Source organism: Sciurus vulgaris, assembly GCF_902686455.1.
Source record: "Sciurus vulgaris genome assembly, chromosome: 11".
Lineage (NCBI taxonomy): Eukaryota > Metazoa > Chordata > Mammalia > Rodentia > Sciuridae > Sciurus > Sciurus vulgaris.
This window is the reverse complement of record NC_136472.1, coordinates 12,330,699-12,347,432: the sequence shown is the minus strand read 5'-3', so window position 1 is coordinate 12,347,432 and position 16,734 is coordinate 12,330,699. Positions and strand designations below refer to the sequence as shown.

The 16,734-nt window shown below is 52.7% G+C and overlaps 1 protein-coding gene across 1 annotated transcript; it reads right to left on the bottom strand.

Annotated features, from left to right (window-relative positions):
• Positions 1-1,402: 1,402 nt before the first annotated feature.
• On the bottom strand, positions 1,403-16,317 carry FADS1 (fatty acid desaturase 1). The gene is made up of 12 exons (XM_079105146.1): positions 15,910-16,317; positions 13,687-13,797; positions 12,942-13,139; positions 12,128-12,229; positions 11,891-12,019; positions 7,045-7,105; positions 5,644-5,720; positions 4,721-4,818; positions 4,434-4,530; positions 4,113-4,192; positions 3,893-4,018; positions 1,403-3,614 (listed from the first exon to the last, which is right to left on the bottom strand). The coding sequence occupies exons 1-12, from the start codon at positions 16,114-16,116 to the stop codon at positions 3,563-3,565; spliced, it is 1,338 nt and encodes a 445-aa protein (XP_078961272.1). The 5' UTR covers positions 16,117-16,317; the 3' UTR covers positions 1,403-3,562.
• Positions 16,318-16,734: the final 417 nt, after the last annotated feature.

Below are 16,734 nucleotides of genomic sequence, written 5' to 3'. Positions count from 1 at the left end.
ATCAATTACCTCATAACATCCAAGTATTTACTTTGCCAGGTTGTAGATTGTGAGGGCTGCCGTTCAGAAACTTTCTTCTTGTGTGATATCAGATTCGAGTTGCTCTTTCTCATACAGATGAATGTTTGAAAGTTTTATAATCCTGGTAGTGCTTGGGGGAGAGCTAGCCTATTTAGCTTCTGATTTTTTAGTATTCTTATCAAGGCCATTTGAAGTTAATACATAAATGTCTGAAATTTAAGTTGAAAATATTTGACAGAGTAGACAGAAGATTAAGTACCGTGGGTTTTCAAATTTCTAAATGGAAAAAGCTGTGTTCCAAGCAAAATCTTAAGTGAAATCTCAGAATATAAGAGCTCCTCTGATTGAAGCTGGTGAGAGTCGTGTCCCCAGCAATGGCTCCATAATAAGGGAACTCTCTGGAAACCACTGATGCAGAAAAGTCCCAGGAACTTGGTTCTGCTTACTGCTCTACTCCAGTGTTTGAGGATTGGAACTGATTTTCCAGATTGAACCACACCATGGCTTACATGAGCTCTACTTTAAGTCAGGTCATTTGATTTGAAACTTGCAGTCATGGTGTTGGAGCCTAGAGGTGCTAAAACTTCTTAGGAGTGATCACCTCTGCAGCATCTCTAAGGACCTATGTCCTGTGATAGTCAAATGCATGTGGTTGGCTTTCCTTGTTTGTGTTAGTATTGGGGATTAAACCTAGGGGCGCTCTGCCACTGAGCTACAGCCCATCTTTTTTCTTTTTTTTAATTTTGAGAAGTTCTTGCTAAATCGCTGAGTCTGACCTCCAACTTTTGATCCTCCTGCTTCAGCCTCCCAGCTATTTGCCATGCACCACCACACCTGACTTCGACTTGTTTTAAAATTTGTTGCTTGGTCTTTTCTAGAAGTTCATTAATCTAACTTTGTATGGGCATGCTGCAGGGAAAATCTTGTCTGCAAAATGTTTTTGCTCAGGAGAGCCATTTTACTAGGATGAAAGGTGAAGAGACCTTGCTCTGCTGTCCAGTTCTAGGGCATTGTGCTTGCAAAGATGTAGGCACTAAAATAAAAAAATGAACGAATGAATGACTCAAAATGGAAACTAGAGGACAGAAGGGTGAGGGCATTGTCTTAGGAGGAGGAAGTGATGCAGACAACTGGGCAAGGGTGTCAAGGCAATCTAGCATCCAAACATGGTGGAGTCATGGGGAAGACGTGGCCTTGCCTTTCCTTGCCGTGGACCATCCTTGCCTGCCTGTTACCGGCAGAGTCCTGGTGCCCCTTCCTATTCCCCAAAGGACTATAGAGGGAGTCTGCAATGATTCATGTTCCAAAAGAAGTTAAGAGGACAGGTCCGGTTACCAGGGAATCCTGTGCAGACAAGCATCATGGATTATAGTGACTAGCCTTCATTTGGTCAAAATTAACTTTATTTTTCAGCTTTACTTCGTCAGGATATGGTAACATTGGCACACAAAAAGATGCTGTCATTGAGCCCGGTTACAGAAAACGCCTCCAGCCTGGTAGTAGAAAGATAAAAATAACAAAGGTAAACACAGAACTTGAAAAAGTGAGTTTACATGTTCTGCCATGATCTGTGACCAGAGGCGGCTCTTCCTCCACAAGCCTGTTTTCTCATCTGTCAGCGGGGTTTGAGCTCACTCGCTTTAGCACTGTAACCGTCTTGTTACCCTGTGGCCATGTGACGCCAGTGGTGGGGGCTGAGCAGAGAAGGCCACAGTGGTGCAGGTGCTTTGAGGACCTGGTCTTGGCACAATAAAGTTTACTGGTGTTTACTAAGACTGGTGGCCTAGGCCCAAAGCCAGTTGGCTCCATAGGCTGGTGACATCACACCATGTCAAGTGTGAGGGATCAGGAATAGGGAGGGGTCAGCACCTATCCGGGAGTGAGGGAGCCAGTGAAAGTCACTCTTCCATTCTGCTTCTAATTCTACCCAGGACTTGAATGGGGCTCTCTGCAGGGCCCAGGAGGGACAGTCCTGCACTCCTGCGACCTGCTCTCCCTGGTACTTGACAAACCTACGTAGCCCTGCCAAGCTCTCCAGGGTCTGCCTCACTTCCCAAAGCACCAGGCGTGGGCTCTGCTTCTGCCCTCGAGTTTAAGATCTCTTCTCCCAGTGTCCAAATGCCAATGCACTAGGGAGATGCTACTGAAGAGCCAAGAAATAATGCCCTGGCTAGACTGAGGGTGCAGCCTGAGCATAGCACTGTGACACTCCAGGGAGAACCAGGGCCTGGCTGGCCACAGGCTTAGGGAGGAAGGTGGTTGAATGCTGGCGCCAGGCCCTCGGAAGACTCCCGGGGCGTGTTCCTATGTTCGTTCCCTGGAAATATGAGTTCAGCTCACAAACCAGAAGATGAAGAAAATGGCATGTCAGTGCTAAACTGATTGGCTTTACCAGAGGTATTCCTAAATCCCTATCTGGTCTCTAGATGAATAAGATAACAGCCCTGGGCGGACAGAGGAAGATGCCTAGCTGCAGCAATAATGACCACGAACTTGTGTTTTCAACCTTCCTATTTCTGATTTAGAACTGTGAAGTGATTAGTCTAACCCATTACTCCTGCTAGAAAATGCTGTCACCTAATTTAGGGTATATATTGTTTCAATTTACAGCCCTTTGACTCTTTATGGTGGAAACTGATCACTTGGGCTCACCAATTGCTATTAAACTTGGAACTACAGGTTGTGAGGCAAAGGGAAACCACTGGGAGTCCCATTTATTTCTGGGGAGAAGGAAAGACCAAGTCAGCCCTTTGCTTGCTAGCTGATAGAGCAAGAAGCAAGCCCTGAGTTGTGGGCGTTCTCTTTTCCTTGGGGTGGGGGATTAGAAGTGAATCAAAAGAAGCGATTTTTAACAGCCAGCAACTCCCTACCTAATGTTCCCTCTGGACCTTGAATGGAACATGGGACCAAAACCAGTGGTACTAAGATCCTTCAGAGTCACACATCTATCTCCAAAACCACAATCTTGGCCTTGGCCCTGGTTGTTTTTGAAAGTGGAAAAAGGCCTCTTCTAGCAGCAAAGGCAGATGTGGGTGCTGAGCTCCCTGGCAGTGTGCCAGGTCCCAGGATTCTATGTGCAGATGCTTCCTTTCTAAATCTCGCCCAAAGGGTTCAGCTGCTCTCTCCCTCAGAGGTTAGTCAGCAAGGGAGGATGAAGTCACAGAGAAGTGGCCCAGGGAGATGTCCCCTTAGGTGAGTGCAGTTTCAGTACCGACTCGCCTGGTGCGGGCTCAGTAGGTCCCCTCTTCTCATCCCCCTGTTCACCGCTCTTCATGTGCCAAAGTAGAAAAGTGAAACAATAGAACTGACTCTCACTCCTGCTCCAACAGCTCCTCCCCTTCTGGGGACTTGCACGTCCCTACACCCCTCTTGGGGGCCTAGATGTGTATCTAGAAGGTAAAGGGAAAAGTCGGAGCCTGACCTTTCTGTCCCCCAGCCCTCCCCCATGGACACTGGAATCACAGTGGCGCTGCCCCTCAGGTGCCCTCTGCTTTGGCTCGGGCATCCCTTCCTCTTCAGGTGCAGCAGGGAGGAGCTCTCCTTACTGGTGAAGATAGGCATCCAGCCAGAGCTGCCCAGACTCCTTCAGCGAGCTGCGGGGGTGACGGGAGCGCATGGTGAGGGAGATGGGCGAGCGGGCCCACCAGAGATGGAGGGGCCAGGCCCTGCGACAGGAGCCTCTTCACTCTGCTCCCCCTTGCTTCTGAGGAAGCTAGCGGGACACAGCCCTGAGGGGAACTTGAGAGAACAAGGGCCCTGTGCCAGGGCGACCTCCACCGCAGGTGACGGGGATGTTCCCATTGCTCCCCACCCCACAGGGCACCACCGTTCTCACTGCCCTGCCCTCCCTCCCCTGGGCTCAGATACTCACTAGACAATGTCAGCGAAGGCCGAGAGCAGGGGCTTGGACTGGTACTCTATGCCGTGCTTGGCACACAGCGACTGCACCAGGGGTGCCACTTTGTGATAGTTGTGTCGGGGCATCGTGGGGAAAAGGCTTCAGGGAGGGAGAGTAGGTCAGTGGCTCTTGCTCCCACCTGCCCCACCCCAGGCCCTTCCCAAGACCCTGCTTCCTGGGGCTTCCAACTCACTGGTGCTCGATCTGGAAGTTGAGGTGCCCGCTGAACCAGTCGTTGAAGAAGGACTTGTGGACGTTGCATGTTGCCTGCAGCTGGAGGAGGAGGTGGGGGTGAGTGTGTCCAGGGGGCAGAGCCAGAGGCCAGCCCACCCTTCCTCAGGTCAGGCTCGCTGGAGAGGCCAGGTAAGGGGTCCCTGGTCCCTCCTTTCACGTCATGGCACAAAGCCTCAAGCTAATGAGGGGGACACTCGGGAAGTTATTTTTTGCTGTTACCATCCTCCACCCTTTTCATTAGTTGTGTTATGCCTGGGTCTTCCAAATGACCACCCCTTACCTGGGTGGACACCCAGTCCTTGTTGTGGTCGTGATCAATGTGCATGGGAATGTGGTTCATCTGTGTGACCCACACAAACCAGTTGCTCTCCAGGAACCTGTTGGATGTGGCGCACAGGCAGAAACAGTAAGAGCAGAGCCCAGTCTTCCTCTTCCTCAGGAGCCGGCCTGTGCACCGTCCTGGGCCAACTCCTGAAAGAGCCCCTGCCGCCTCGCAAGGCCCCTGCAGCCCCCAGACCCAGCATTTGTGTGTTCCTTTACCAGTCCCTCCACCCCATCAAATACTACCTGACAATGAAGAAAAGGCCCAGGAAGCCTTTCAGCCCCAGCAGCGGCACGTAGGTGAGGAAGATGCGGGTGTAGAAGGTGCACATCCAGGCCAAGTCCTGCAGTGTGAGGGCAGAGGGGCTGCCACAGCTGCTCTGGCTCCTCTCCCCCACCCCCTCGACCAACTGGGGAACCTGGCCGTCCTCAGCTTTGCCTCAGCGCCCCATCCTGCAGCACCTAGTGTCACTGCTCCTTTCCGCCGTTCCTGTGGCACTCCCAGCCCTTGCCTGTCCCTTCACGCAGCCCCACAAGGCCCCTCCCTCCAGCACCTCCAACCTATGTAAATGCCGCCAAACGAAATTTCCTCCAGGACAGGGTTCGTCCACACCAGTGCCCTGGTCAAAGCCCCATCCCTTTCCTGCACAATGAGCCCAGCCCATACTCGCCCTCGAGGCTGGAATCCTCGGTGCTACGCCCACCGGCCAAATTCGCCCCTTACCCCCCAGCTCCTGTGCTGCAGGTCCTCGCCCCTGCCTTACCTGTGCCAGCCAGCTCCCACCCATCCGGAGGCCAGCAAGCAAAGCGACTTTACAGAGCAGACACAGCCAGGCCTCACGCAGTCCCCAGAGCCTTTGCCTGTACTACTTTTCTGATACCAATCACATTCTGCCTCACGAAGGTTCCTGGAGAGGAGGGACTGTCTCCCCCTCCTCTTCCCATTTACCTCCCCCAGCACAGCAGCCTCAGGACACCCTGGCTGCCTGAAGCCACGCACGGGAGGCAGGCTGCTTGCTGAGTGGTCTGTCCAGAGACAGGGAGTACCACACCTGGTCCTATTATTTGCTCTAAGTTGGGCCTGGAGTTTATTTCCCCCAGAACACCCCTTACCCCTACAGGGTACTGGAGAACACAGGACACGGGACTCTTGTGTCATGGATACTCACCACCCACTTCTTCCGCTGGATAACAAAGTAGAAAATATACCACTGGAAGTACAGGGGCAACAAGGCTGGGGGCCCGACTGGGAGGGAAAAGGGGACAGGAAGGAGGTGTGAGCCATGTGACAGTCATGGAAGGGTTGCTGTTAAGAAATGGTCCCCAGCACGGGGCTGCCCTGCCCATCCCCTCATCTCTCCAGCTGTCTTCGCACTCCTCCGTTGGCCCTGAAGGCAGGCAGGCACGAATACCCACCCGGAGGAGGCAGGGGAGGGTGAGGGGTGGGAGGGGCATCTTTGTCCCGTGGAAGAGAGAAACTCAAACCCCAGGTACAGAACGTGCTCTGCCCCATGCCTTTAAAAGGGCACTGTTAATACTCCCAGTGTCCCCCGTGCTGCCCTGCCATAGCCCTGCCCCTACTGTCATCTGCCATGTTCTTGGTTGCTCTACCATGCAGGTCAGGCAAGGGGCAGGGGCGGGAAAATGTGCACATGGGTGCATGCGTGTGTGACCCTCTGACCCCTCATAGGCCGAGTCTCACTTCCTTGGACTAGGGACCTGGGCTTGTGCTGCCCCAATCCCAAGTCCTGGAGGTGAACTATGGGCAGAGGCAGAGGAGCTACTTCTGAAAGAAAACTGTCAGCTGAAGAAATGGTTCCCATCCTGTGCCCTCCCCCATTTCCCTCCCCGCGTCCTCCTCTGCAGCATCTGATGCTACTCTAAGCCCAGCATCACACGCCCTTCCAGGGCTCCTCTATCTTCATGTGCTCTGGATTCTGAAATTCCTTCTTCCACAAGTCTGCCCTGCCCTCCTCTCTCTAGGGACAGTTGGGAATGGGCAGTCAGGGTGAATGCCTTCACACTCATTCCTTCCCCACTTCCTTTAAATGTCTGAAAATTCAAAGGAGTTTTAAGGCTCAGACTTTTGGGCTGTCTGGAGCAGACTTCCAAACAAGATAGCCAGACACTCCAGAAAGAGCTTATGCAACCACAGCCTCTTCTGCTCAGCTGACAGTCCTCCTCAGGTCCCATGTTCCCACGGCTGTGTGGACATTTACTGCCCTACAGGTTGTCTGGGCCCCAGTAGATCACCTTGACCTGGGTCTCTGTGACAAGGTGTAAGGTGAGGTTTAAAAGCTTAATCAGGAGGGCCCCACCTGACCACTCAGTTTCCTCATGGAAAGAACTAGTTTACCCCCAACACAAATGACCTTTAGTCAAACATGAGCCTGTTGACTGCTCAGTGGAAGGGCTAACGCTTCCCAGGCAGGGAGTGACAGGAGCAGGGTGGGTACTTGCCCAGCCCCTTTCCTTAACTTTAATGCCGTCAGGGCTTAGAGAGCTGTTTCCTCCTCATATCCCATGGTGGCCCCTCCCGGGCGGCTCCCATGGTGGGTGAAGACACTCACTCAGGAAGAAGTACTTGTGCTGGTGGTTGTATGGCATGTACTTTTTCTTTTGTTTCCCAAGCTGTAAAGAAAAGCAAACAATTTAGCAGTCACCAATTACAGGCCAGTCACCCAGTCCCCTCCCCCTGACCTTGGCTTTTCCCTGCTCAAAAGCTGAACCCACTGCAGGGACCATCAGCCTCCTGGTGCTACTAGAAGGCTCCAGCAGCTCCAGCCTTACCTCCAGCACCTAGAGCAAGAGGCCTTGGCTGCTCTGTGCATTGTGGTGACATGGCCCACGGCTCAGTGGCTACACCACACCAGGATGTGTATAAGGCAGAGTCTGTCCGACCCAAAGACCTCTGTCATGAGTTTATTCAGGCCCCATCTTTGCCTTTCCTGTCTCCCATCTGGTACTCTGGACATCTAAGTCTCCATGGAAAACGCCTATGTAGGCAGTTACTCCTTCTATGTCCAGCCTCTAATCCCATCAAAATCTTTTGGTCCTGTGATTTCAACACAAGCTCTATAAAGTCCCTTGAAAGTTAAGCAAGGTTTGGCAAGTACATGTGGAAAGGGCACCGAGAACTACTTTGCAGTTGGAAGGTTCTGGCAAAGCTTTCCCTGTGGGTGGCGGTTATTTAGTAAGCCTCGCTGCTAGAAAGACAGGCTGTGGCTGCCAGGCCAGCCAGTCAGCCAGAGCTCCTGCTGTGTCCTGCTCTGCTCCATCACGCCACGGCTCCTGCATTTCTTGCCCCAGTTAGTTCTGGTGACCAGACAATCAGAAGGGCACAGCAGAAGTTTGGCTCAGCCTCTCATGAGTCCCCCCGACTGTATCCAGAGGCTACGGAGCTTACTCTGCGCAAGCACTTCAACTAGATGAAGCATTCCATCTGCATTTGCAGATCTGTTCAATAAGCACTGGAGTACCTAGTCTGTGCCAGTCACTGTCCGGGTGTCCACAGAGGCAAACTGTATGAAGCTCCTACCTGCATGGAGCTATAACCTGAAGAGAGGAAGCTGGTGACAAATTGGTAAAGAGCTCAAAATAACTTAGATTACCAACAGGAAAACAGGGAGAGCAGGCAGTGATCTGGCAAAGGTGGTCAGATACAGCCACCTTCAGGTTTCACACCTCGACTTTACCCTGAGTCAGGAAAAAGGCCAACAATGCAAAGATTCAGGGCAAGAACACTGAAAGAAGGGATAGAGAAAACAAAGGCTCTGTGGAGGTTCAGGATCAGAAAACGAGGGAGCAGTCGAATCACGTGGGACCTCAGAAAGCTCTGTAAGGTCAAGGTGGGTGCATGATCTGCTTTGTGCTTCTAAAAGGCTCACTCTGGCTGGAGTGAATTGTAGGGGACTGTCACAAGTGAGGAGGCTGAAGCTAATCCAGACCAGAGAGGCACCTGACTGGGTACTATGGTTTGATGTGGTTTGCTTTCTAAGGGTTCCTGTGTTGGAGGCTTGGTCCCCAATGTGGTGATGTTGGGAGGTGGTGGGGCCCTTATAAGAGGTGGAGCCTAATGGGAGATAATTAAATCACTGGGGGCATCACCCTCAGAAGAGACTAATGTGATTCTTGTGGGACCCTATTAGTTCCCCCTTGAGAGTGGGTTATTATAAAAAGAGCAAGACTGGCCTCTCCCTGGTCTCTGGTTTATCTTACCACAATTACTCTCACAAGCCCCCCTGCCACTGTGACAGTATCTGCCATGAGGCACTTACCAGAGGCCAAACTGATAAAGCAGCCCAATCTTAGACTTCCAGCCTCCAAAACTGTGAGCGAAATAAATCTCCTTTATTTATAAGGTACCTAGCCTTTGGCATTTTGTTATACCAACAGAAAATTAATACATGGCAGGGGGGCCACAGTGGAGTTGGAAAATTTGATGGAATCGGGATATATTTTGGAGGCAGTGTCAACAAGGTTTGCTCGTGACCTGGATGTAGTGGTGAGGGACATTCCACCTCAAGCAACATTAACTCAAAGGGGAAACCTGGAAGACCCACCTTTCGTGGTTGGTGGGGTGGGTGGGGAACTGCTATGCAAGGGAGCCCCATCCACTGCTCTCTTTAGATGGAACTCAAATGTCATTATGGTCCCCAAAACTTGTCCCACCATGTTGAGCCCCTCAGAGGTCAGAAGGGTTCAGTTATGGGCTAAGTGTCCCCTGCACCTCTTTGTCCTCTAGGAGAGCTGGGAGGCCTAGGGCAGATGTCACAGAATTAGCCAGGGCATCGCTGTTCAGTTAAGCTATTTCCAAAGGGACGGAGCAAAGCCCTACGTAGCCCAAGCAAAGGCACGCACTAATAGGCAAGCCTGTCTCAGCCCCCATGGCTAGAAGGAATAAAACGACGAGAGCTCATTTTGGTTTCCAGTCTTTCTCTATTTCAAATATCTGTAGATCAGTTTCCCCCAAAATCCTAGTACCAAGAAGCAGAAAAGGTAGTGGTGCGAGAAGTCTCCTTCCATTTAGTCTCCCCACCTTTTCTTAAACCCACTGTAATGACAACAGAAGTGCCAAAAGCCCAGTGCTATTCCTAATAATCAACCCACTGTATTAGCTTTCTGTCACTGTACCAGATTCTCAAGATTGACAACTTAAAGGGGAAGATTATTTTGGCTCATGGTTTCAGAAGTTTCAGTCCTTGGCCCCTTGACTCCATTATTTCTGGGCCTGTGGTAGGGCAGATCATGGTGGAACGGTGTGACAGAGCAAAGCTACTCACCTCATAGCAACCAGGAAGTGGAGAGAGAAGAGGAGGCTGGGGGTCCTAACAAAGCCTACAAGGGCAGGCCTCGATGACCTACTTTCTCCAACTAGGCCCCATTTCCTAACATTTCCACCAGCTCCCAATACTGCCACTGGCTGGAGATCAAGTCTTCAACATGGGAGCCTTTGGGGACATTTTAGATCCGAACCATAATACCCACACTGTGCTCAAAGCAGCCACCAGAGCCAGGGCAAGTTCATCACCTGCACAATGCTGATCCTAACAGTGCTGGAGGCCTAACACACCACCAAAGTCGACTGCTTATGCAGTGAAAAGGAAAACAAGAACATGAGGGACAGCAGGGGCACAGGCCTCAAGCTAGGAGCTCCTCACGCTAGGACAGCCCGTGCTGCCCAAGCCCTTCCGGAGTTGTTCTCATGGCCAGAGGGGAAAGGAGAGCCAGGCTACCTTGAACTCCTGCCTGGAACTGAAACACATCCTTGAACTCCTGCCTGGAACTGAAACACATTCAATGAGAGTTCAATCGCTGGCAAGCAGAACTGTCATTAAGTGGGGGAAGGGGACCTGGCAGAACTTTGACCACAGCATGGAACCGGGGGACAAAGGTTTTAAATTAACCTCTTAAGGAGCTCTGCCGGCCACTCAGACCCCTCCACTTCCATGCTCGCTGAGCTAGTGCACTCTTCCTTCAGCAGGACAGTCCCACTCACACAACTCAGACCCAGTGCTGACCACTTTGGGGGTCAGGCTGGAATCCAAAGAGTGGAATAAGTATAGTTGCCCGCTGGTTTTTCAACAAGGGGTTGGCTCCCCAATCCCCCACAGATGCCAAAATCTGCAGCTGCTGAAGTTCCTCATATAAAGTGGCATTTGCAAGTAACTATAGTCCTGTGGGCCTGGCAAAGTGGGCTTTGGTGTTTACTTTGAACCCAGAGCCCTTGCATGCTCTACCACTCAGTTACACCCCCAGCCCCTTCCCAGTAAAAAAGACAAAACCCCCCGCCTGCTAAGTGCTAGGGATTGAACCCAGGGGCGTATTACCCCTGAGCGACATCACAGCTCTTTTCCTTTTTCATTTTGAGACAGGATTTTGCTAAGTTGCCAAGATGGGCCTCAAACTTTCAATCCTCCTGCCTCAGCTTCTGAGTCACTGGGATTACAGGCTGCACCAACATACCCAGTTATCCCTCCTGGGACACCTTGAATTCTCTCAATTACTTGTAATACCTAATACTATGGAAATGCTACAAAAACAGCTGTTTTATGGTCCTGCTTAGGAAAACGTTTTTTTTTTTTTTAAAAGTGCATATGTTCAAGTTACAGACACCAGTCTCTCTTTTCTGTTTCTTTCTTCTGAAGTGCTGGAGATGGAACCCAGGACCTTCCGCATGCTAAGCAAGCACTCTACCACTGAGCTCCATTCCTAGTCATTGAATTTTCTTTTCTGAATATTTTCTTATTTATTTATTTTAATTCATTGTACACAAATGGGGTACAACTATTGTTTCTCTGGTTGTACATGGAGTAGAGTCGCACCGTTTGCTTAATCATCCGTGTACATAGGGTAATGAGGTTCGTCTCATTCTGTTACGGTTCCTTCCCCCCCAACTTTTCTGAATATTTTTGATCTGTGGTTGCTGGCACCTACAGATGCAGAGTTCAAGGATATTGGCAGCCAAATGTACTGAGTAAACGGATGTTTCAAGTACTAGGCATCAGAGGAGTAAGAGTCTACTCGTGGACTGGGGAAAATGACACTGCAGGATATCCAATGTAAGCGAGAGAATCCACACGTGCAGGGTATCAAAAAGCACCCCGAGGAGGTGCCATGTATCACCTTCCAGAATGAGCAGGGGCTTGCACAATCATTCCGGTCACCCTCTGGATCTGACAGCACGTGGTGCTTTCATATTGATTGAACTCAGTAGGAGGGATGAGTGATTCTCTCCTAGGCAGCTCAGTCCTGGGGGGCTGCCAGTTGCTTCCAAGAAATTCTAAAATGCAAGGGCCCCAGTCAGCCCAGTCCCCGATGGATGTCTTTCCTACACCAATAACACTGTTTCCCCCAGATCCCTCTGTGCTGGCTGCTCTCCATTCCCCAAGACCTTTCATTGATACGTCTGCTCACCTCCACAGAAAGGACCTTCCCCAAGGCAAAGAAGAAGGGATGCATGTTGATATCCGGATCTTTTCGGAAGCAATTGGGCTTGGCATGGTGCTGGAAGTGCATGTGGTTCCACCAGCTGGCAGGGGCCCCCTACAGAGAATTGGGGATGTGAATATGAAAACCTAGTCTCACCTCTTCCCCACTCAAACACCCACTTTGAGACTGGAGTCTCAGAGAGTCCATCCCAGTGCCACTAACCTTCAGGTGGCCAATCACAAAATGATGTAGCAGGTGGTTCCATGTAGAGGTGCCGAAGACTGACAGGTGCCCAAAGTCATGCTGGAGCCAGCCGGCCTGAGCCTAGAAGAGAAAGGTTAGTGCCGAGAGCAGCCAGCCACCCAGCATCCTTCTCCCTGACCTTAGCCGTGCCTTCAGCCTGGCCCTCCTCCTTCACTCACCCAGGCCTGTGCTGCCCACAGTACTCCCAACCGAGCACATCAAGAAAGAAGTTAGGAAACCTGGGTCTCAATTCTGGCTCTGCCATTGAGTCACTGAGAGTTGATACAAGTCACGATCCCCTCTCTGTTCTTTAGTTTCCCCAGCTCTGAAGTTCCATGACTTAGGATGGACTCACATCCAGGATACAGAAAGGACTCAGAGGTAAGCAGCCTTGCCACATGGATTCTGACAGCCAAGGACGGGGTACCTTCCACTGTTAGTATGTGGGGCTCTGTTGGTGGAGGGAAAGGAGTCCAGCATCGTTGAGAAACCAGGATCTTGGTTCTCAGCACACTGGGCTATGACAGAACCTGAACTTCAAGTTTCAGAGAACAAATTCCATGGGAAGAAGGGAATTCTGGGAAGAAGGATTAGAGAGACAAAGAGAGAAGTGAAGATGTGCATGTGGCCAATGAGCACATAAAAGTCACAGAAAATGGAATGTTCTCTTTCTGCATCAACTCCCCTGGTATCTTCAGATCTGCAGGCAGCATTCTTGGTCTTCTGAATTGTACAAAGCTTTCCCCAGGGAGGCCATGAATGGTTGTACACTTGACAAGTCAAAGGCTCTTACCTGAACTACACTAAGCAGCACTGCACAGAGTAGGAAGGTCACGAAGGATGTCCCAAAGACCCAAAGGATGAGCCAGGCAGCAACATCCAGCAAGAGGATGTGCAGCAGGTATAGCAGGAAAAAGAGGTGGTTGGACTTCATGAGTCCCATCCGCTCCACTGTAGCCCGCAGCTCCCGGAACTCATTTGTCAGCTCTTTCTGTGGAAGAGGAGCTGTTAATTCTTCCTAGCTGCATCCCAACACTGCTGGAGACAAGGGCCTAATGGCCTCCCAACTGAAATAGCTGTGGGAGGTCCATAATCCTAGGCAAAGGTGCCACAATGATGAATGATGGGGAAGGATGCCAGGAGCTGCCCCAGATGGGACCATGCCGAAGAGTTAAGCAAGACTTGATTTAGGTCCCTGCCCTGCCATTTACTGTGTGATCTTCAGCGCCAAATCTTTCTGAGCATCAGTTTTCTCATATGTAAATGTATGAGAATTTTATGGGTCTATAATGGGCACACAGCAAGTGTTCAACACAGGTCTCCCACTGCTGACGACGGTGACAATTGTAGTATTGGTGGTGGCAGCCTTGGGAGAATCATGGTTCCAAAGTCCTGCTCCCTTGGGCTTATGATACCGTTGACTATCTCAAAGCTCCTGAAAACTGTCACCTGTCACCTGTGATCTCTGGTTCCACCCCCCCCCCCCACCCCCCCCCCCCCGCATCAACCAAATCTCCAAACAGCAAACAAGGTCTCACATTCTTGGTGGGCTCAAAGCTGGGCTGCTCCGGAGACAGTTCTCCAATCAGGAGAGAGTTCATGTACTTGCTCACAAGGCCCTTGTTGATGTGGAATGCCACAAAGGGATCCTACAAGTGTGGGGAGAAGACAGCAAGGTGAGCAGTGGGCCCAGGCCCTGAACAGCTCACACCGAAAGGCACCTTCCTGCCTGCTGCCTACCCAAGTGGAAGCAGAGACCACCTCCCTCCAGCCTGCTGCTCTCGGAGCTGCTCAGGCCTTTCCAACTGCCCACAGCTCAAAGTCTCCCAGCTGGTGGGTTACCAGGAGAACAGCACCCCGCCAGGAGTGGGAAACACTGCCTAGGGGCCGCTGGAAAGACCTGTCTGGGCTGGCGTTGGTGCCTGTGGGCAGATTTCACCCAGGAATTTAAGCACAGATGAGAAACAGTAGGGAGGGATGGGTGGGGCTATGAGACTTCTCTTCCTCTGACAATTTGAACAAGGTCCTCCTTTCTGAGCCAGCTTCTCTCTGAATTGCATGGTGAAAGTCTCCCTGTCCGAACTGTGGAACTTGTCACATTTCTCCCCCTCCTGTCCACTACTGTTAGGGGCAGGGTTCCCAACTTCCCCTAACTCTTACCAACCCCTCCCCAAGGTGGCTAACTTTGGTGGGGTCCTCTAAGTCAAGATTCACATTAGAGGTAGGTGGGGGGGGGCTGGCCCTTTGCGAGAGGGGCTTGTGAGGCTGGGGGCGGGGGTTGGGGCGGAGCCGAGGATCCGGTGGCACCACACATCCAGACCAATCACCGACCCAGCTGTGGCGTCCCAGGCCCCAAATCACACTGCCTGTTGTCGGACTTGCTCCAACTGCGCAAGTGCGGCCTTGGCCCACGCTGTCCACAACCATCTCGGCTTTCGAGTGGTCGCTACAGGCAACTGGCAAAGGCTGCAGCCTCACGCCTAAGGCTGCTCGTCAAAGGGAGGGGCAGGCCTTAGCCCTGCAGCGAAGCTGAAGCCCCGAGGTGATTTAACTGGAACCCTGGCGACCCGAGGCATGCTTTGGGATATCAGGGCGGAGATGGGGGTGAAGATGGGTGATGGAGTTAGGGTGTTACACCGCAGGGCATGGGATTAGAAAGGGATCCAATGGGAGGAGTCTGGATCTCCGACACTTAGGGGTTGATGCAATGATGAATGGGTCACAAGCAGTGAACACCTCCCACCCCCTGCTGCAGCCCGGGGAGGTTCCAAAGGCTCTTTGTAAAATAGAAAGAGAATTAGTAAAGCTAGGCATGATAGTGCACACCTGTCTCAAAAAGAGCTAGGGATGTTGCACAAAGGTAAAACGTTTGCCTAGCATACGCGCAAGGCCCTGGGAGTTCAATCCCTAAGACCGAAAGAACAAAACAAAACTAAAACCAAACCAACTAACCAGCGGGATCTGGGCTGGAGCGCAAACCCACCCTGAAGCAAGGCCCAAGGAAGGACAGCAGTCCGAAGTGCCAAACAGCTAAAGTCGCCCTGACATTCGGCTAAGTGACCTCCCTGGCGGTATTCAAGGACAGTTCTGGAAATCTTCGATAAGCGTGCGTCCATGCTGGTGGCCCCACCTCAGTGTAACGCTCCCTTTGCTCCCTATGCGTCCAGCCGTGCAGTCCCTTCCCCGCGTTCCCGTTTTCACATAGCGCAGGGGATCCCAAGGCAGCGGGCTCCCGGATTCTGTTCTACCCTCGAGGGATTCCTCTCCTGCTTGCCAGTGGAGCCCAGCAGTTTCCCTCAGGCAGTCCTAGTCAGACGCAGCTGTGCTTCCAGCTCCCAGCCCTGGAGACAGGACGTGACTCCCTCCCTGCACTGACCCCTCCACTCTGGGCCCTTGGCAGCACCGCCGCTCCCCGGGCCTTGTATTCTCGATCTCCTTCCTCCTATCCGGGCTCTGCGTACTGTCCACGCCTGGAGACCACGGATGGAGCCTGCAGATGGAATACACGTGGTGAACAGCCAGCCCTTTGTGTGTGTGCACGTTGCTGGCCTCTATCCCCAACCCCCAGACTCTAGTTTTTACAGCTCCTCTCCACTCTTGCATCCCGTGTCGGTAGGACACTCCATCATCCGACGCCTCCTGACTATTTTTTTTCCGAATTAGTAGATGTTCCACCCAGGGCGCCAAACTTCCTGTCTCCCGCTCATTCTGCCCCCGATCCTGGCCCGCCCCCTCCCGTGCCCCCGGCTGGCGGCGCTCACCGTGGCATCCTGCCCGGCGTAGTGGCTAATGACCCGGGAGCCCCCCGGGTGCCGGCGGGTGAACTCGCTGATGTTGTACACCTTCCGGTCGATCACGAGCCATCGCTCCTTCTCGCGCCCGGAACGCTGCGCCACCTCCTCCCAGGTGAAGTAGCGCGGGATGGATCCCTGGGCTGAAGTCCCGGCGGCCACCGGGTCGGGAGCCATTGCTGGCCTGGAGACGCCGCGCGCCAGCCGGGCTGGGGCTGTCGGGTGCGCGCTCTGGGACTCCCGGCAGCGCACGCCGGCCTCGCGAGCCCGGGAGCGGTACGCTGGCCCGCGCCCAAAGCCCACCGTCCGCGCCGGAGTTTCAGCACCCGCGGCGCGGACCACAGAGCCTCCGGGCGCGCGCTCCCATTGGCTGAGCCGCGTGGCGTGGGGCGCGAGCACCGCCCTCCCGCTGGCCCGTAGGGGCGGCGCCCCGCGGGGGACTTGTCTGCTCCGGGAGGCGCGGACACGCGCCCCCTCGCGGGTTTCTTAAAGTGGTCGCGGCTGAATTCCGCTTCCTGAGTGATGTCCGGCGGGGAGTGGCCGGGATGGCTCCAAGGGAACATCGTGGGCAGAATAACGGTTTCCGGGGAGCGCTTGGGTGCGCCCCAGCTCGCCGGGGCCGAGCCCCACATGCAAATAGGGTAGGGCCAGGCGCGGCCTGCAGAGGCTCCGGCTGAGTGGGATTGTGTCGAAGGAAAACCGGTTGAGACAAATTGAATTTGGCAGTTTATTTGGGCAAACAAACGATCAAAAAGGGACAGGCACCATTCATAGACAGAAAAAGGAGTTGTCGTG